This window comes from Centruroides vittatus, unplaced genomic scaffold, assembly GCF_030686945.1.
Source record: "Centruroides vittatus isolate TY-2023 unplaced genomic scaffold, ASM3068694v2 contig_370, whole genome shotgun sequence".
NCBI classification, from domain to species: Eukaryota; Metazoa; Arthropoda; class Arachnida; order Scorpiones; family Buthidae; genus Centruroides; species Centruroides vittatus.
In genome coordinates, this window is record NW_027122193.1 from 2,432,576 (window position 1) to 2,453,270 (window position 20,695).

The 20,695-nt window shown below is 28.4% G+C and overlaps 2 protein-coding genes and 1 non-coding gene across 4 annotated transcripts in view; 2 read left to right on the forward strand and 1 right to left on the reverse strand.

The window, feature by feature from the left end:
- AP-1-2beta (adaptor protein complex 1/2, beta subunit) overlaps window positions 1–15,050 on the forward strand; it is a 34,243-nt gene extending 19,193 nt beyond the window's left edge. For both annotated transcript variants that reach the window (XM_067270361.1, XM_067270362.1), the window contains exons 12-20: window positions 1,659–1,771; window positions 3,108–3,463; window positions 3,750–3,990; window positions 4,137–4,301; window positions 5,824–5,969; window positions 8,355–8,484; window positions 9,531–9,702; window positions 9,768–9,922; window positions 14,863–15,050. In XM_067270361.1, coding sequence (XP_067126462.1) covers window positions 1,659–1,771; window positions 3,108–3,463; window positions 3,750–3,990; window positions 4,137–4,301; window positions 5,824–5,969; window positions 8,355–8,484; window positions 9,531–9,702; window positions 9,768–9,922; window positions 14,863–14,937 — 1,553 coding nt within the window. In that variant the 3' untranslated portion in view covers window positions 14,938–15,050. The remainder of the gene's footprint in view (window positions 1–1,658; window positions 1,772–3,107; window positions 3,464–3,749; window positions 3,991–4,136; window positions 4,302–5,823; window positions 5,970–8,354; window positions 8,485–9,530; window positions 9,703–9,767; window positions 9,923–14,862) is intronic.
- Window positions 15,051–16,797: 1,747 nt separating this feature from the next.
- The window catches only part of LOC136975311 (switch-associated protein 70-like), a 30,107-nt gene continuing 26,209 nt past the window's right edge, over window positions 16,798–20,695 (forward strand). Inside the window, exon 1 of the mRNA XM_067270365.1 lies at window positions 16,798–17,123. Within this exon, the coding sequence (XP_067126466.1) occupies window positions 17,028–17,123 (96 nt within the window). The 5' untranslated portion in view covers window positions 16,798–17,027. The remainder of the gene's footprint in view (window positions 17,124–20,695) is intronic.
- On the reverse strand, window positions 19,712–19,845 carry LOC136975357 (U4 spliceosomal RNA). The gene has a single exon (XR_010880782.1). It is a non-coding gene; the product is annotated as a U4 spliceosomal RNA (small nuclear RNA).

A 20,695-nucleotide genomic window follows, 5' to 3' on the forward strand; every position in this document is an offset into this window, starting at 1 on the left:
TTTGATGAAGAATTGATCTTAAATTCTTTTATTTTTCTGAAGAAAGGACCAAGAGTAATTTATTTTTGAACATTTTCCATTTCCGGTGTAAAATTTCGTGGTGACTATGAAGTTTGATAGATTCTTGGGCTTAATGTCAAAATGCGAAATTCCTCAACATTTTGAATATTTGTATACTATAATTTATTTTAAACATAAATTTGAAAAATATTTTTAATTAGCTTTAGCTATATATATCTTGTTAATTATTTTCAAAACTAATTTATTTTTGTAAAAATTAAACTGTTAATGTATATTATATTAAGAACGTTGTGCAATCATATGCAGTTTTTAATGTGCAAACTTGCATAATCTGGACATTTTGTTAATTTTTCACACCCAAGTATGTGCATGTGATTGCCATTACAGGATTTTTCAGAATCTTTAAATACAAGGAATGTCTTCTGAGCAAATGCAAAACTTCAACAGTGTGTTGTTTAGTTTGAGATTTTTTAAATTATGGAACAATGTCTTTGACCAAGTTCCCATAGAGAGACTTTCAAACTTTGCAATAGTGTGAAATGCATTTGGCTGGAAATAGCACAGTTTTAGGTTCTGGTTGAGGTTTCTCAGTAGGACCAGAAACTTATATCAGGCCTGAAAAATACAGAAAAATCAGTTTACAAGAACATCTAGATTGTTGAAGGTCATAGTACTGCCCAGGCTATCTTAGAGAAGTGTTCAGTCTTATAGTTACAGACCACTGTTATTACATCATACATAACTGACAAATTCATGTTAGACTATCTCTTGAGACAATTGTGTTAGACTTCTATGACACAATTTTTAATGGCATCGAGTCACCAAAATGCCAGAGCAGAAAATTTGTGCTATGCATACAATTATGTGTTGATAAATTGAAGTTTTTTTCATACATTTGAGAAATTGTCATGATTTATAAACGTGCATAAATACAACTGTAATGTTCTTTGTTTTCATGAAATGTATTTTAATGAATTAATACTTATTAAACAATGAAATAGCAATGAAATTTATTTTAAGAGGATTTTTTTTTTCACATACTTTTACTATTACTTTGGTATTACCTTTTCTCTTCTGAAAAGATGTTATACATCATCTTTTATTATTTTATTGATGTATTTTGATAAATCATGAAGAACAACTATGAAAAATTTAAACTGGCCGAATGTTTTACATTTTTAATTTCAGAAATAAAAATATTTTAAAATTCTATAGTTTAAATGGTGTTAAGCATTTTTTGAGAAATAAATGAAAATTTAAAATTCATTGTTGAATAATCTTATTCAACATATAAGAAATTTTAATGCTGTTAAAATAATGATCAGCTTGAAAATACTCAAAATTCTGTGTTTATGAAATAATTTATATTTGCATTTTAGATGTTTACTTAGTTTCACCTAGATTCTGGTAGTTACATTCCTATCAGTGTGATTTGAATAGGCTAAATAAATTACTGTGATTCTTTATTTTGATTTATATGAAAAACCTATTCAGATTTTGGAGATAATTTCCATTGCCAGTAAGTATTCATATATAGGTAGATGTTTATTAGAAATCTATTTATAATTTTTAATATTTGCATTAGAATGAAAGTATTATTTCTACACTCTGTGAAAATCTTGACACACTGGATGAACCTGAAGCAAGAGCATCAATGATCTGGATAATTGGTGAATATGCTGAAAGAATTGATAATGCTGATGAATTATTAGAAAGTTTCCTAGAAGGATTTCATGATGAAAATACTCAGGTATTTTGATTATAAAGATTTTGGAATTTTCTAAATTTGATTTCAAAAAACGTATAACTTTAAATTTTATAATTACGTATATCTAGTTTAAACTGAACGTCTTCAAACTTTCGACATTCATGGAGCCTAAATACTAAATTTTTTACAAAATTTCAGTGAAAAATTTTCTAGATACAAGAAAATTAATGACAATTTTTTTGTTGTTAATTCTATTGATATAATTTTTAATTTTTCAAAAGGTTAAATTATAAATTTTTTAAAATAGCAACATTTTTTTTAATATTAAAATTTATTAAAAATGAACATTCGTGTGGAATGCTTAGAAATAGCTTGTAGATCCCCATAATTTTGCAGAATACCATGATTTTGAATTTCACTAGTTCAATTTAAATTTGTTTTAGCAACACAGATTTGCCTTAGCTGCTAATATAAGACAAAATTGAGTACATATAACAATTCAAAGCAGCAGCATTTACAGTTTTGAGGCTTAGCTTTTAAGTTATTAAAGTTCAGTGAGATTTGGAAGTATATAATTAATGATTATTTGCCATTTATACTAGCCATTTTATGTTCATAAACGTTAATCACCTGGAAAATGTGTGTATTTACATCAAAAATTAAAAATGTTTTGACAAGCTTTAATGCAATGAATAAAAATTGGTGAATTGTTTCAACTAATGTTTGAATAAATTTACTGTTAACTTTATTCATTCTTTCTGAAGATTTAATATATGAATTTCTGAATAAATACATTAATTTAAATATTTCAGTATTTACAAAATTTTTTGAAAAAGCTGTTGACAATGTGGAATTTAATATTTTACAACAGTTAACCTTTGTCCTTTTGATTACAATTTTTCCAATTTGATTTCAAGATTTTAATTAGGATTCAATAGAAAAAAATTGCATTATGATTTCACTTTAGTTATTAAGAAAATGTCTTAAGCATTAAGAAATGAGGAATTAATTAATGTTAAATAGTGTTTGAAAGAATTTATTAGCAGAATAATGATTTAACTGTTTTTAGAGAGCTAATTTACGTCATTTTAATTTAGAGAGCTAATTTACATCACTTTAAATTTATATACTTTTAGAACACAATTAACTGCATATAAAACAGAAATAGTAATATATATTCTGATAAATGTTTTAAGTATGTTTTTAAATTTGTTTTCCCTTTGTAATAGAGGGAAATATTTATAAATTTAAGTTGAAAGCCTGTGTTAAGATCATTTAGAAAATACTGATGTGCTGTTGCTAATGAACTAGTTTGTGCTATATAAAATGCTTGTTACATTTAAAAGTAATGGATTATCATTTTTTTAATCTTATTTAGGTTCAGTTACAGCTATTAACAGCCATAGTAAAATTATTTTTGAAAAGACCTACTGAAACTCAAGAATTGGTTCAACAAGTTCTTAGTTTGGCTACCCAAGATAGTGATAATCCAGATTTGAGAGATAGAGGTTTTATCTACTGGAGGCTTTTATCAACTGATCCAGCTGCTGCAAAAGAAGTTGTTTTAGCTGAAAAGCCATTGATATCAGAAGAAACTGATTTACTGGAACCAACACTACTAGATGAATTAATATGTCACATTGGTAGTCTTGCTTCAGTGTATCATAAACCACCATCTGCATTTGTTGAAGGAAGAGCTGGAATTCGAAAATCTCTACCTCCTAGGCAAAACTCGTAAGTTGCTGGACATTTGAATTTTCTTTTTATTTTGCTGGATATTGAAGAAAAACATTTTATCCCAAATCTTTCATGTTTTTAAAATTCTAAATCATATTTGTGAATGTCAAATAAATTGTGTATTTTCAATTTATTTGTAGTCAATTTCAAGTCTTTGTTTATTAAGACTTGAAATTGACTACAAATAAATTGAAAATACACAATTTTTCTTCTAGTAGTTTAGTCTAGTTTAATGAGTTACTTTAAGATGCATATAACTTTTATTTTTAATGTAAATTTGTAGTGTTGGATCTGTGGAAGAACTTTCAACTGGCAGTCCTGCTGCTGTTGCTGCAGTTACAACTGCAGCACCTGCATCTGGAACAGAACAGTCAACTGTAATTCCAAGTGCAGATAATCTCATTGGTGATCTGTTGAGTATAGATATTGCAGCTCCTCCAACTCATCAAATAGCACAACCTTACAGCCAACCAGTTACAAACACAGCAGCAATGGATCTTCTTGGAGGAGGATTAGATAGTTTGGTAAGTAATACAACATAACAACAACGTTTGTTTATAATTAAATATTTTACTGGTGACATAAAGGTTGTTGTGAGTCTAGTATACAACATAACTTTCTATTTATTTTCCATTCATTTTCCATTCTAATCATAACTATCACTTTTTAGCTTGGTGACACTGGAATAGGTGTTCCTGGAACTGCTGCTGCTTCTAACACTACAACTGCACCACCAGTTTCTGCAGCGCCTGCTCCACCAACTAATACTGCAGGCATATTAGGTGATATTTTTGGAATTGGTAATGTCAGCCCATTTTTTACTCCACCAAAACAGGTATGCTTAATATTTCATTTGAAAATTAACCTAAAAATTTTTATTTTTGGTGTTTTACTATTTTTGAAGTATGATTAGAAATAACATATTCTATATGCATTTCAGAAATGTTTGTTGTTGTTAATAAATTTTTTATTAAAATACTTGGATATGCATAAAGTTACAATGCTGGGCTGCAATTTTTAATAATTTTTTTTAACTTAAAATATATGCTCTCCACCTCAAATTAGTAGTAGTTTGCCCCGGTACATCATACTTTTCCTTTAATAATAAAGTTGTGCTGGTCATTGATTAACTGCTTTGAGGGGGAAGTTTTGAAATAACGCGACTTCCGGTTTGCATCAGAAGTTCGTATATAGTTAATTGGGGGGCCTCCTGCCCCCTAAGATTTTCATATCTGGTTTTGTCTTTCATCTATTTAACTGCATTCTTGAGTTTAAAGAAAGATGCAGTTAAGAAAGATGGATGGACGACAGTGGGAATTTATAGGTCTACAATTTTTTCAAATTGTAGCCCAGTGAAAATCATATAAGTTGATCTAGGGAAAGTTGTTTGAAATACGGATTTGTTCTATATTTGGAAATAGTATTTTACATACTGAAGTAAGTTTCTACAAATATCTATATACATAACCCATTGAATGAGTGTCTGTCCATGTAATGTTATGCCAAAAATGGGCACTAGAGGCACCCCTATTGTGTCATATTTCAAACATTTAAATTAACAATATAAATTATTATTTAAATTAACAATGTAAATTATTAATCTTTATTTGGCCAATAACAATATAAATAATTCAGTATATTTGTAATAGGAAGTTATTATTGTCATGGAATGCCTGTAATGTGCACTAGGGGGCGAATAACAAAAAAACAGATAGTTTTGAATAATTTTGAAAATTATATATTAATTCTATTTATTTGAACTATTTTGAATAAAGAATATCTTCACCTTCTAATATAGGAATACCATTTTCTGTATTTGTATTGATTTTTTAAAGAATTGTATACATTTATATAAAGTGCATCACTTTTAAAAATTAAGTGCATAAAACTTTTATATATTAATTCCATCAAACGTGCCTCATAGGAATTTGTAATGCTGCTAGAATGCCCACTAGTGGCATCCCAGGCTACTAGTGTCTATATAAGAGGTTACTGATGATAAAAATCAGAACTTTATGGAAAGAAATGAGTTATATCAAAAGTCGATTGTTTAAAATTTAATTTTTCAACTGTGTTAAAGTGAATTTGCATAAATGGAGGGATTACTGTATAATTTTTCATTATAATAATTTTGTTTTTTTTTCTTACTTTAAGATATTGTGTTATTCAACATTAAATTTAAGTGAACAGCAAATAGCTACTTTTTAATTGCTATTTGATGATAGTTGTAATTTCACTCATTGGTATCTGATAAAGTTAACATTAGAAGGGATAAATTTTAAAAAAATTATAGCTTATTATTTCATAATTAAATATATCACTCAAATTAATAAACATCACATATTTTTATATAAAAGGTTTGGCTTCCTGCTGCAAGAGGAAAAGGTCTTGAGATTACTGGTACTTTTTCACGACATAATGGGCAAATTACTATGGAAATGACTGTGAACAATAAAGCAATGCAAGCTATGAGTTCATTTGCTATACAGTTTAACAAAAACAGGTAGGAATTACATATTTTAAACATGTGCCATATTGGAATAGTATGTTACAAAATTAGTATTTATAAAACATTAAATGTAATTTATGTATACAAATTACATGTAACTTCTTACTTTTTTATTTTATTATTTTTTATTCTTAAAAAGAATAATTTTATAGGAATAATTTCAAAATACTCAGCTTCTAAATTTTTTATTAAAAAAATACATATTTAATTTTTGATTAAAATGGGAATGTTTTACCATTGTCTTAATTGCTAAAATTTTGAAATTTAGAATAAACGAAACTAAGCTGTTCATAAATATAAAAAATATAAACCCGTGTATGGTTGTCTAATTATAATATCAATACCTCCCTGAATTTTCAAATGTGTAATTTAATAACAATGTCCATATGCAAACTGTAAATAAAAATTAATAATTATGGAATAACTCATTGTAATCAGGATCTTCATACTAGTAATACTTCTTTAAATATAATCAGACGAGTAGATTGGTAAAAATTAGTGATGTAACGAATAGTATATTCGGCCTCAATCGAATACCAAATATTCGGCTAGGAGCGTGGCCGAATACCGAATATTCGGCCAAACTATTTGGCTTGATTAACGCACATACGAAAATTGGCGCGCAAACTGCATTATGGCAAAGATTGCGCACCGTGCTCTCTATTGGCCCGATGTCACTACGATTTTTTCTTCTATTAGGTCTAAATTATTTAAATTAATTAATTAAATTATAATTATTAAACTTAATATGAGATGGAGCCTAACATCTACCTCTAGTGCCAAATTGGTTTATAATTTATGTAATAGCCGTAAATAGCCGTAAATGATTCGGCAGTTGTTGGTATTTAGATGTAAGTTATAACTTTTAAGTTATTTTATTTGCAATCGATCATTTTAACTCTTTAATTAAACACTAAAATTTTGTTTTTACTACGTATTTGTAGACTGAATAGTACCCGAAGGATATACTTTTGTGGTGACATAATATGGTCTAGTTTCTCCCCAGTTGTGGAACAGTTCAAATATATTATTGGGGAGTTTCTATTTGTGAAGTTTTGTGATATTTTGTTGCTATTGTTTTTGTCAATATTTTTAAAATTAACATGATTTCAAATGTTATCTTTTGTATATAATGAGAAATGCTCATTTTTTGCTTTATATATAAAATAAATTATATATTAGTTACTCATCTTCTAGAAATAGATAAATAATTCTTTCATTAAATACGACAAGTTTCAATAAAACGTTTCGTAACTCATTTTAAAATATCGTATAAATATTAAAATATACGCGAATACGAATATAACATAATTAACTAAACAATAACATTAATGCCCGATACACTCTAACCTACACGCCATTAACGCCATAAGATATCGGGCTAGATAAAGGCTATAATATTATTTAACTACGAAATAATTTAATACTAGAGTTAGATGCCATTTCTTATTAACTTTAATAATTATAGTTTAATGTTCAGCATTAATAAAAGTTACCAAAATGATTAATTTACTGTGTTTTTGTTATTTCTTACTCCTGTTTTTAGGTTTTCGGTATTTGGCCGAATAGTAATTAAATATTCGGTATTCGGCTGAATAGGGATTTAAATATTCTGTATTCGGCCGAATAGTGAAAAATAGGCCGAATACCGGGTAGTAACCGAATATTCGTTACATCACTAGTAAAAATGTAAAATGAATGATAAACCAAAAAATAATAATGAACAAGGTATTTAAAAAAAATAAAGATAAATGTGTTATGGAAAGAAAACTAAACAGAAAAAGGATTAAAAAAATAAGCAAAATATATTTCAATACATTCCGTATCATATACAAAAATTTTAAATTAGGGAAAACTAAAAGTAAGTAAATACCATGTTTTTAAAATGGAAACAGTTGTCCCCTTTTTGTTTTAGTAAGTTAAAAACTGCTAAAAACTAAGATTTAGAGGAAACTAATATACAATTTTTGACATGTCAAATGAATTGATATGCATAATTTTCAAAAAAATGTATGGATAGTAAGGATAGCAAATGAGTTGAAATTTTATTTATTAAAATGCAGTATAGTATTTATAGGGTGTTTTGGTAACAATTCTAATACAAGAAATGGCAACTAAGATTAATAAAAAGTCAAGTGGTTGTGATTTATGTAAAAAAAAAAATGAATGTAGGAATTAATAAAATTTGGATGTTTAAGTGAGCGAGTATGAATTTCTGTAATATATGAATTTATATAAAGTTGAAATCCATACAAAGAAATTTGAGAATTTATTATACGTTTAAATTATTTAATTGAAAAATTTTTTGATAAACTAAAATAGTTCATTTTCAATAATATATCTATCACAAATTGTAAATTCTTCAATTTCCTTTTTAAGTTTTGGATTTGCACCTGCTCAACCACTTCAAGTACCTTCTCCACTTCAGCCAAATTCTAGTGTTGAAACTTCATTACCAATCAATACAATGGGACCAATACAAAAAATGGATCCGTTAACTAATTTACAGGTTAGTATTCATAATTAAATTATATTTTTTGATTGAAATATGAACTAGTATGTTTGAATGGGAAAAATTGAATGGTTACAGAATTAATAGTTGTAAAACCTATAAAATATCTATATAATTAAAGTTACATTGAATTCTAAGATAATTTAGGAAATATTGTGTTATTTCACTATCCATAAATTGTCAAAAATATTAATTCTAATCTTATTATATTTGAGGACAAAAATAATGGCACTTATACATCTAACAGAATGTTATGAATTACTGTATTTCCATAAACCCAATAGGTATTTACTTTTAATGTATATTTATTCCAGAGTTTATTTAAAGACACGGGGTCTATTAACCTTACAACAGGAGTGAAGGAGTAAAAGTTGAAATATATTATTTATGTACAGGCTACAGCTATAACATGTGAGATTAGTTTTCATAGTTAACCTAATTCAGCTTTTTCAGATTAGGTTGTTGTTTGTCTCTATTTTTATTTCATTGTCAAATCAGTATAACTTAACTCTATCACCTTCTGGTTTGAGTTCATCTTGGCTGAATGGCTGAGGCAGTTAAGAGGTCAGCCTATTGCTCTTGGGACAGCATTAAATCGAAGGTGGAAAAGACCTAGGAATTTTTGTAGATTTCTGTCAAATGTGTTGAGCTTTATTCATCACTACACAGATGCCTCATTGTGGGTCTGGCCAAATCAGCAAGGCTTGAAAGGCCTTTTTATTCACTCTACCATGTAAACAATAAAACAAACATCTCACACCAAACTATACTATCCTATATAGTCTATTTTAAACCTTGGGTGAAAAGCAGGAGAAAAACGTTATTTTTAACAGCTTAATTCCCTTGGGTTTATTTGAAGACCAGGGTTTAATCAAGGAAATACAGTAGATAAATAATAAAGTACAACTATACAATATGAAAAAATGATTATTTCAAAATTGCAGCGTTAAAAGTTAGTGACCAAAAATCTTTGAATGGTGGAATTTCTTTAAGCTATTTAAAACCAAATTTTTCAACATTTCTAAATGTGAATCTTTATTTAGGTTGCTGTGAAGAACAATGTTGATGTATTCTATTTTAGCTGCTTGATACCAATGCATGTAGTTTGTATGGAGGATGGTCTGATGGATAAGAGAGTATTTTTAGCAACATGGAAAGATATACCTGCACAAAATGAAGTTCAGTATAATATAGAAAATATTCCTCTTTCTGCTGGTATGTATTGTATTTAATAATCATTTTTTTTTGAAACAGTTGTGTAAATGTTTTGTTTGTTTCAGATCAAATCTCCCAGAAATTACAAAACAATAATATCTTCACAATTGCTAAAAGAAATGTTGAAGGTCAAGATATGTTGTATCAATCATTGAAACTAACAAATGGTATTTGGGTATTAGCTGAATTAAAGATTCAGCCTGGAAACCCTAATTTTACAGTAAGTAAAAGTGTTTTTGAATTATAATGTAATAATTAAATTTCAATATTTTAAATCTTTCTGTAATAAATTTTTTCCTCACATATATAGATTAATTTACTACATTTACAATAGATTGTAGATGTTGGATTTATGCAAGTTGCTTTTATAATGTTTGTTAGTGATGTGTGCACTTCAGATTTCTTTCGTACAAATAGAATAATACTGTTGTACAATCTTTTGAACAGTTGCAAAATGTCACTGTTTCGAATTATATTGTATATTTAAAAAAAATGATACAAAACAGGATGCAAGCATAAATCTAATTGTCATAATTTAAACTCTAAAGTTATGAAAATGCTAAAGATCAAATTATGAATTATCAGGCATTAATATAGATTTATTTTCTTAAAATAGTTAGTGATGAAATTTAAAATATCAGCAGTTACTCGTATAATTCACCAATACCTAAGTTTCTCTTTCCAGATTTGGATTTTTGTTTTGAACTATTTATTTATTAATTTATATATTTTTCTTAATAAATAAAAAAATAGGCAATATATTAAGGAAGCTAACTATATTTCATTGTTTTTTTATATTTTTGTTGCATGTATTTTCTGTTAGAATGAATAGTGAAACTTTTGTTATAAAAGATCCTGTTCTGTTCTGAATTAAACTCTCATAAATTTTTGTAGTTCATTTTTCTGTTTATCAGTTTATACTAATTCTATTTATTTATATTTTTTCTTTTCTGCTTATGATGAACAAAAATCAAGCATGAATATTTTATCTTATATGACAGCCTTGAAAACATTAAATTGTCATAAAACATCCTAACATTATTTTTGTTGTAGCTAAGAAATTTTTGTAAACAGTGGATGATTGTAAGAAGATAAAAGTACATAGTGTATTGAGGGGAGATTTTTCTTTCTAAAAACTTTTCTAAATGAAAAAACTAGTACAAAAAATTTCAGTCTATAAAAGCTGACCATGACTGAATGGATGATGAAAGTGTATTTGAAAAAAAAAAACTGCATCTCACTTCTGAAAAATGAGAATTTGCTACAACAACAAAATAATAATAAAATATTATGGAGTTGATTTTTAATATAACAGTATAATAAAATCTTTTATGTCCACGACTGTATTGAAGGAAGAATGTTGCCAACTACTTTAGAAACCTCACTCAGTGTAAAATATAAATGAGCAGTTTTTCTTTTCTAGACTTCACACTCCTTGCTGCTATACTTCAAGGATCTGTTTTAAGATGTTAATGTATGTATTATAGCATATCTTGCGTTCATTCTACAGTATGGCATAGGTTGATGATAAAGTTAATGAATTATACTCAGTCTATTCTACAAAATGATCTGAATTTGTTGATTCATAACTTTGAAAAGACAAATGAAATACCCATTTTTATCGTTTTTACGTAAATGATTGTCCTTTCTTACCCAGTAGTTTGACTTATGTATTGTTTTTCAATTTTAAATAGTTCATAGACAAGATTATTAAACATCTCGCAATTAGACATAGTATTCTACGATAACGTGGCAGTTTCGTTTCATTTGACTGTTTTAAGGACTATAATTTTCAGTTATTAATAAATTACCATCATTTGGTCTTAGACTTTGACTTTGGACTTTATGCATTAATGAATAAAGTTAAGGTGTATTTATTGTTTATTAAATTGAGTAATTTATCTTACTACCAACCTATTATTATGTAATTATATCTTAACTTTCCTTCTGTGTATAAGATAAACTATTTTCAAGGTTTCTACATACCAGGAAAGTCAGGGAAAATTGGGGATTTTCATTAGTATTTGGAAAAGTCTTGGAAAGTTAGGGAATTTGACTAAAATTTTCAGAAAGTCAAGGAATTTGCCTCCTTGGTTGCCTTGTTGATTGTTTTTTGCTCACAATAAGTTAGACCAAGTGTAGTAGTCTGCAGGCAGCAAGAAGTAATGTAGTACAATGCAACTTATGAGAAGACATGCAGAATACTTTCAAGTCCCAGAATTTCCACAAAAATTATTGCACACAAAAGATAACCAAAATTTATGAACCAATTAGTAATAATACATAGTTTGGAAAATTCAAATTCAATCATACATATAATTAAGTAGGCCTACCATACAATTTGCTATGCAACACTGAACTGATAAGTTAACATGAATATTTTAGATTAAAAGAATGCTTTAATTTAAGCACATGTTTTCATCAATTATAAAGTTGATGCAATATGTTGATTAATAGAAATAAAATCGAATTTAGTGCCATAAATGATGATTTTTATTTTTAGCACAGACAGTAATTAATGCACTTTTAGATATCCAAAAATACAAAATTTATTTATAATGACCACCTCAGAATTGATTTTTATAAGGCTCAAAAATTTCTGTTAAGGATGAACTTTAAGTAATGAACATCAAAAAATATTGTAAAATGGAAAATTTTCTTATTGAAATTATTTTCTCACCATGGCCATTTTGTCTAAAACTTCTAAAACACTCCTTTAGTTAAAATAATTTAACTTAAATAATGTGAAGTTAACAGGAAAAATTACGTGCATTTTATAATTTAAATAATTTCGTTAAAACAATTTTTTGAAATTACTTGAAATTTTAAAATAAAACAAGTTTGATCTGGACCATGGTAATTAATACTGCTTTCTTATTTGATTAGTCCCATTAATGTCTTAGTGAATAAAACACTGGTGAGATGCAAACATGCAACCAACTACCAATGGACTGGTCACAGTTTTTCAGTGAGTTACGCTATACGCTTCTTGTCTAGTCTTGTGTTCGTTTATACGAGCGCTAAGATGGCTTTTCTTTTTTGCTAGACTTATTATACCATCAATAAAAAGCTTGTCCTCCTTTTATTTGATGGTAAAGTGATGGTAAAAGAAAAGCCACCTTAGTACTCATATAATTGAAAGTTTTTCAGGTTTTCTTCACAAACCTAACACCTAAATAGTCAGTTTCTTGTAGAAAGTCTTCCTGGGAGGCATCCTTCCTTGCAAGATTTCCAGGTATTGCATTGCCTGCATTCTCCCATAAATCTATCCATTCATGTAGTGCTGAACAGGAGAAATTTTCATGTCCAGGTGGTGAGATAATTCGGATAGCATATTTCTCAACAATGTGTGGTTCAGATCCCTGTGGGTCTCGGTAAAAATATTGACAGCAAACTATGCAAATTAGGTAAATGGCACATTAAAATTTATTAAACAGGTCTACCAGAGGGTGAAGTTTAAGAAACACTAGGTGAATGCATGTCATTGTGGTACTTAGACATGTAGTTCTTCCAGTTTTTCAAAAACTGTATTAAGTTTTTATTACAATTTAAATGAAGATGCACTGTTGATGATAATATTAGAACTGTTAGTGAAATGTTGACTTACCGTATTTACTCGCATATAAGATGAGGTTTTTATTCATTTTTCACTACTTCAAAAATCTAGGTCGTCCTATACGCACGAGCGAAATATTTTTTGCATTTTAGCTATAATTTTTGTAAACTGTGTATTTGCATTTTTTACTGAACACTTACCCTCTGGTGTTTAAAAACAAAAGTATTTTATCTGGATTGTTTCAATCGTTCTTGTGTATTGTCAAGAGTAAAGATGAATAGCAAAACTTTTGAATTTAATTCCAAATTGAAATACCAAAATCACACAGGAGCTCTCAGTTTTAATCCATTTCTATGTGAAAACTGTGATTATTTGGAAATCAGAATTCGGAGAAACTCGTGTGTAATCGACGGAGAGTGGATTTGACTGTTAAGAATTGGCAAAAAAGGTTCCCGATTGTCCAGCTTTACGTGAACAAATTATGTTTTATGTTGTTGATTTTACAAGATTTTTTTTTTCTCTTAAAGTTTAAAATGCCAGTAATTTTTGTGGGACAATGTGTGCATTTGATATTTTATTTGTGATTAAATGAAATAAAATTAGAATTGTATTATTAAATCTAATTTTCTTTATTTTGATCTTTAAAGTCACACTTCGTCCTATATGCGTGAGTAAATACGGTAATGTGTAGGGGTGTGTTTAATAGAAATGTAAAGAATGTGCAAGTGCTAGTCATCAATTTTTAATTTTTGATACTATACCTAAAGACCAAGTTTGTAAACAGTTCTTCAAACTTTGCAAACCATATCAAATGAGTTAATTTTTACATTATTTTACAATTTTAATTTAATAAGTAAGTCTTATAACATATAAGACTTACTTTTGTACATGGATTTGTTAATAAAAAGAAATTATTTTTTTTCAAAGCCACACAGATTTATGGTTGTGGATTAATAACAGGACACACTATTTTAATTTAATAAAACATTTTATTTTACTTTTAATTATTCGTCAGTTATAAAAATTACGTAACGGTTAATTCGAAAAAATGAGTAATTGAAAAGCCGAAGAAGCGATAGCATATTTGTTTAGTAAGTCATATGCTGTTTTATTTTGTCAATATGCTATACTGTAAGGAATGTAATGGTTGGAAAATCATGGAATTTAAGACAAAAAATTTGAGTAGGAACCTTGTATTAATTCTTTATAAGTTTTTTAAAATCTTTATCTCCAGATTTCTTTGTTGCATGTGTTACTACTTTTTTAACTTGAAATTTGTTGTCCTCCTAATTTTAGGTTATTCACATTGTTCTATCAAATTACAAATATGCATAATTTTGAACACTTGTTACCTTTAGCATTATAGCTTTTTTATTAAAAAATTTAATATTTTTAACTGATTTTTGTTTGTGATTTTCAAGGTGTTCTTTCATATCTGGGATATGATCATATGCCCTAACAACTTTACCAATATATGACACAAAATAAAATTAGTTTGTTGAAATTTTATAATTAAGAAAAAATTAAGACTTTCCATATTTAATTTTGTCCTAGTTTTCCTAGTACATAAAGTCTCTTGTAAATTAACCAAATTTATTTTTCAGCTTTCACTGAAATCTCGAGCAATGGACGTATGCGCCGGTATCCACCAATCTTACGAAATGCTGCTGCGAAGTTAAATAGCACTGTGATTTTTTTCGAATGTATCGTATCAACTACTGTATATTGTGATTTATTGTCAAAGGAACTTCTAATAAAGAAATTAGGATTAAAGATATACACATAGAAATTATCTGAGTGCTGCTTTGTATTATGTATTTTGTTTTGTCGTCATTAACATTCCATATAAAATATTGGGAACAATGTTATTAAATACTGTTGACTTTGCATCAAACATAGTAAATGAAATTATATAAATGAAGTTCTTGTTAACATTGTCCAAAAAAATAAATCCTGTTTATAAATAGATTGTGTAATTAATTGATTTAAATAAAATATTTAAATACAGATATATGTTTAGATAAAATTGTTTAGCATCGATTTTGGATGAGTCTCTCTAGAAAGGATAGCCGTATGTAATAATTACTAATTTTATATATAATTATAAACCGCATTTAAAATTCTTTTGAATAAAATAAATGTGCCTAAAATCCCTCAAAATAAGTACTGTATTTTCTAATATTAAATACTATAACAGAATGGCAAATGTAAAATATTTGTGAACGTCTTTGTCAGCTTTGTTTTCATACGAATGCAGTCAATATTTATATTGTACAAGGCTCAATGATATAAAATTCGTACGACAACTTACCTTTATATCAGTTTAAATGGAGTTTGTGATAGAAAAATGTAGCTAAGTAAGTTTAAATTCAAAATTCTTGTTCACTTAAATCATGACTGCTTTAAATTTGAATCATTTTAGCAATCAGAACTTAACATTTAATAGCAGTTACATACATTCTACGAGCATGTAATTGTGTGGTAATAAAGTATAGAATAAAGCTTCAACCGGAGATCTATATAGTGGAAGGATAACAATCTCCTAAGACTAATTGCTAACACGAGCTTCATTATTTCTTTCAAATGATGCATTATATATAAACAATTTTTACGTATTTTTACGTTTAAATTTATATAATTTATTAATCCGATGAAACTTTATATATAAAATTTATTTCATTACACAAGAGCCGTCCCTTTAAGGTTTGCTTCCTGGATCTGCAACTTCAGGGAATTGATTCCTCACATGGAAATGCCAGTTTTTTCGAAATATTTCTGAATATGGAAATCCTATTTGGCTTTAATCCTTCATTAATGTGTAGTGAGGTAAACAAAGTGAAATTTACAAGCAGTGATGAGCATACAAACAACTGCTTTACATTACTAGAAACACCTGTTGTTTTAAATCTTATCCAAAACAGTTAGTGAAGTATTGCCATAGGTTTTATTCATTACTTTTAAAACATTGCAACAAACAGGGAGACAATGAAATTTGTATAATAATAATGCAAGTATATCATTTCTGAATGTAAAGCAACTTTTTAAAATTTATTTAAAAAAAAAAAAAAATCGATTGTTCTTCCTGTCTTAAAAGGAAATCAATAGAAAAACAAATTGCACGCAAACTAGTAACAAAAGTTTCCGTTCTCGAAAGAAAACCTATAGATGGAGCGTAATGAGAATTACTAATAAAGGTTCGTTGTCTACTATAATACATTATACACGAAATCACGTGTTTATCATATTTGGACATTGACCTCGCACGACCCCTGGATATTTCAAAATTTAAAACCATAAATTTAAACTTAACAACCCGTATATATTTTAAACCCAATAAAATTTTACGACGCACTATTTATAATATTTTACGAATTACTTCCTTAATAACTTATTAAATTACGTATTAAAAATTTCGGGTTCGGCTATCGGGGGGGGAGCGAAATTTCGAATTTCCTAAAACGTCTCGATTCGAAAACGAAGATTTTATCCATCAATAATAATAATTTTATTTAATAGTGAAAAAATAATTATAGACGAATTAGATATAATTATCGAAGGTATTTTTTTTAAATTAAAAAAAATAAAAAAAATTTCTGATGATGAGTAGAGTCGTCGTCTGTTGGGTGGAGTGTCGCTGTTCAAACCAAACGACATAAGCGTTCATGGACGATTTGTTAAATGGAATCGTCTGTTCATTGAAAGTGGTTAACGTTTGATAAACGAGGTTGCACTTAAATAATTCCGTCGCCTTTTAGAATATTCTGGACCAATGGCTCTGTGGAGAGACGTGAAGAATGCTTTATGGCACTCTTTCGATGCTTTAGATCATAACAGGATTGGAAAAGTCACCAAGTCCAGATTAAAGGTGAATTTTATTCAGTTATTTTTTATTTACAATCGTTAATGATTTTATTTTATGCATAGCTTAATTAATATGGACGTAGTTAATGAACAGATTCACGCTTGGTTTAATTAATAAATTGAGTGTTTTTTTTTTTGCATCATTAAATTGGTTTAAATGAAATATTTCTCTATGCTTTGATGATTTTATTATTGTATAAGATAATAATATAACCTTGTTATTTTTATGTCACAGCTGTTAAAGTATTTGGAACTAATTCTATAAGTTTTTTTTTTTTGGTCTTTTGGTATTTTCCTTGTATTGAATTGAATGTTCGAACATATTTTATTTGATTATTTAGTGTAGCATTAACTGTAAACTGTAAAATATATTTAAGTACACCACATTTAAGTTTCTATTATATTTTTTTTTATATACTCTATTTTGACATTTTGGTTTATGTTTATCTTTGAGAACGTACCCGGCAAAAGTAAAAATTAGGATGTAAACGAGACGAAATTGTCGTTTTTGTGACTGTATATTTTGTTTGTTTCGATTTGTTTGAAGCAGAGCGTGGCCAAGCGGATAAAACTGCCAAGCGTGGGTGGTCGGTTGCAGGTTTGTGCCTACCCGCACAAACCGTCTGTTAGGCATAGGCACAAACCATCGGTTGCAGGTTTGTGCGTACCTGCACAAACCGGCACGGATTTGTGCCTACTCGGAGTTTTTCGGGTTTTCTTTACGTGTCTAGCGCCTAAACGGGGACTCCGCCACTGGCCGAGTGGTTCCATTTCCCGAACGCTGGGAGTTCGGTTGTGGGTTTGTGCCTGGCTGGGACGGCCTGGCTGTGTGGAGTTTTCTGGGTTTTCTCTACATCCATAACGCCCAAATAGCGGCTGGTTACCCTTAAAAAGACTTCCTGGAAGGCATCCCCCTAGGCGGATTGTCTGACCATTGCATTGCCGTAACTTAACAAACAAGTGACCTAAATGGGACCGGCTTTGTATAGAAAGTCTTCCCGGTTGGCACTCCCTTGGTGGATTGTCGAAGTGTTGCATTGCTTTATTCTGTCGTGTCAAACTAAACAATATTGGAGTACAATAATACCCCGAACTTATGCGATAGGTGGAACCGAGCGATAACCGCGTAAGTCGAATTTGCGTAATTCGGGGTATAACTTTGCATATAAATACATACAAATTATTTTTAATTGGGGCCAGAGGCTAAAGAAAACAATAATTTAAAAAAAAGTTCAATAAAATCTTAGATAATACATATGTATAACAAATTATACTATTAAAATCATAAACCGAAGTTAGTTTAATGTAGAAAACTTCATAAAATCTAACAAATTCGTCTGACGGGCTCAAAGATTTTTTTTCTCCCACAAAATTTCCTTGTAGCATGCTAATAATTTTTTTATTTCTTGTTTTGTAGAAGAAATGTGCTCTTCGTTGGAGTCTATATTTTCTAAAATTTGTAGCCCCTTTTCATTTTTGTATTGAAGTCTTTAATAATGTTAACTTTACATTCCAAAGATAAAGTTTTTCTTTTCTTGTTTGATGCAGAAAAATCAGTTCTACTTTGTTTGGATGACCTAGTAGAGTTTCTCAAGTCTCCACAGATATAACAAACAGAAATAAATAGCACAGAATAAATTGTAGCTATGCGTCGATACTGCACGACATGTCCAAACATGTAAGTAGAACAATAGTGTGGGGGGAGTGAGTAATCAAGAGTTGCGTGGCACTCAAACAAAAGACAAATTGTCGAGATTTGAAAATCGCGTAACTCCAGGTTTGCGTAAGTAGGGGTAGCGTAAATCGAGGTATTACTGTATTTCTAATTAACATATAGTTTTCGTCTGTCTTTGAGAGAAGATAGGTGAAAAATCAAAAATGTTAGAATAAGTTTTTTTTTCTTTATTTGCTCAATGAAAAAACGATTTATATAGCAAGTTTTTAAATTTTAGAATGTTTCTGAATTTTTTTTTTTTTAAGGAAACTTCGAATAGGCTATCAAAGATAACCAAAGCTTGTTTATTTCAACAAATAAATAAATAAAATTCTTGTGACTAAAATTTTAAACACTTTTTTTTTTTTTTTTATTAACATTTTGGCTTGCTTAGCAAACATTTTGAGTTTCCTTTTATTTAAATATTTCAATTTTTCTCCATTTCTTAGACAAATTAAAAATAATTTTATGTTCTTAATGTTTTTTGAAAAACCTCCATTAGTTTGGAGCTTTTCAACTCGTCAAATATTCAAAATTATTTAAAATGACCAACACTCGGCACTATTTTTAAATGTAAAGTCAACATGTCTGCTTATTAAATTAAGGACACTGAAACCATTTAATAATTTAGAAACATTTTCACTTTTATTGGACCATTTTCAGCTGTCAAAGTACAAGTATGTTTGAATCTTAGAATGGAACAACGTTGGTTAATTTAAAAGAATTTATTCTATCATCAAGAAGAATTTTATTATATATTGACAATCCATATTAAAATTATGTTGAAACCATATACATTGATGATATTTTGCATAATAAATATTTTTAAAAAATGTAAGTTTTTGTTTTATATTTTATGCAAAGTATTGATGTATGATTTCAGTGTAATTAAAAAAGTTAAATTTTGATATCAAGGAGTTTGAGTTTAGATATATTATGAATAAATTTCAAATAGCAATAATCACACCTTGGTTTACCCTCATTGGTAATGATATCGCCTCTGCACAAAGATGATATGAATAAATTTGAAGAAGTCAAACTCTTAAAGAAATTAACTAGAATTGAAAAGAAAAAGATAAATAAAGCAGGATTGAAATGATATGGTCAATGAATTTGTAGAAGAGTGTAGAATTGATGATAAAAATGTACTAGATGCTAGTAGTAAGAATGAAATTTAGAGTTAGAAAGACAATATAAAATAAAGAAGAAACTAAAACATCTTCATTTCTATTCTGTCCAATCATCAGAAACTAAGTCTTTTGCCTGGATAATCTTTTATTAGAGGCTATTCCTCTGCAATATTATGTAAAACAGTTTTAAAAATGTTCACTGATGATAAGCCAAAAATTGTAAAAATATATGCATAATTTCAATTAAAAAGGCAGATAGTATATTCACAAAGTATAAAATACAGAAGAAACTAAAATGTCTTTGCTTCCTTAAAACTGTTACTTTTAAAACTGCTTTACATAATATTGCAGAGGCATAGCTTCTAATAAAGGTCGTCTCTGGAAAGACTGTTTTCGTTCCTGGAGATTGGTCAGTATGGAAGTAAAGATGTTTTAGTTTCTTCTGTATTTTATATTTTGTGAATATATAACCTGCCTTTTTAATTGAAAGTTAGAGATTATTGTGTCCTTTCTTACACTATTTTAAAATTTCAAGATTGCTGACCCAGATGGCAGGTCAGGTTCGTTTGAACAGAAGTCCTGACGCATGTGCAATGTTATTTTACTACTATGTGAAGAATTATGTGCATGCCAGTTCTAAACCAGTTAGGGGCTTGTGTAGGAGCAACTTAAATTAAGAAATTAAATAACTTGACCTTTTTTTGCTTCTCAGCTCTAAAGCTGACAGGTTGC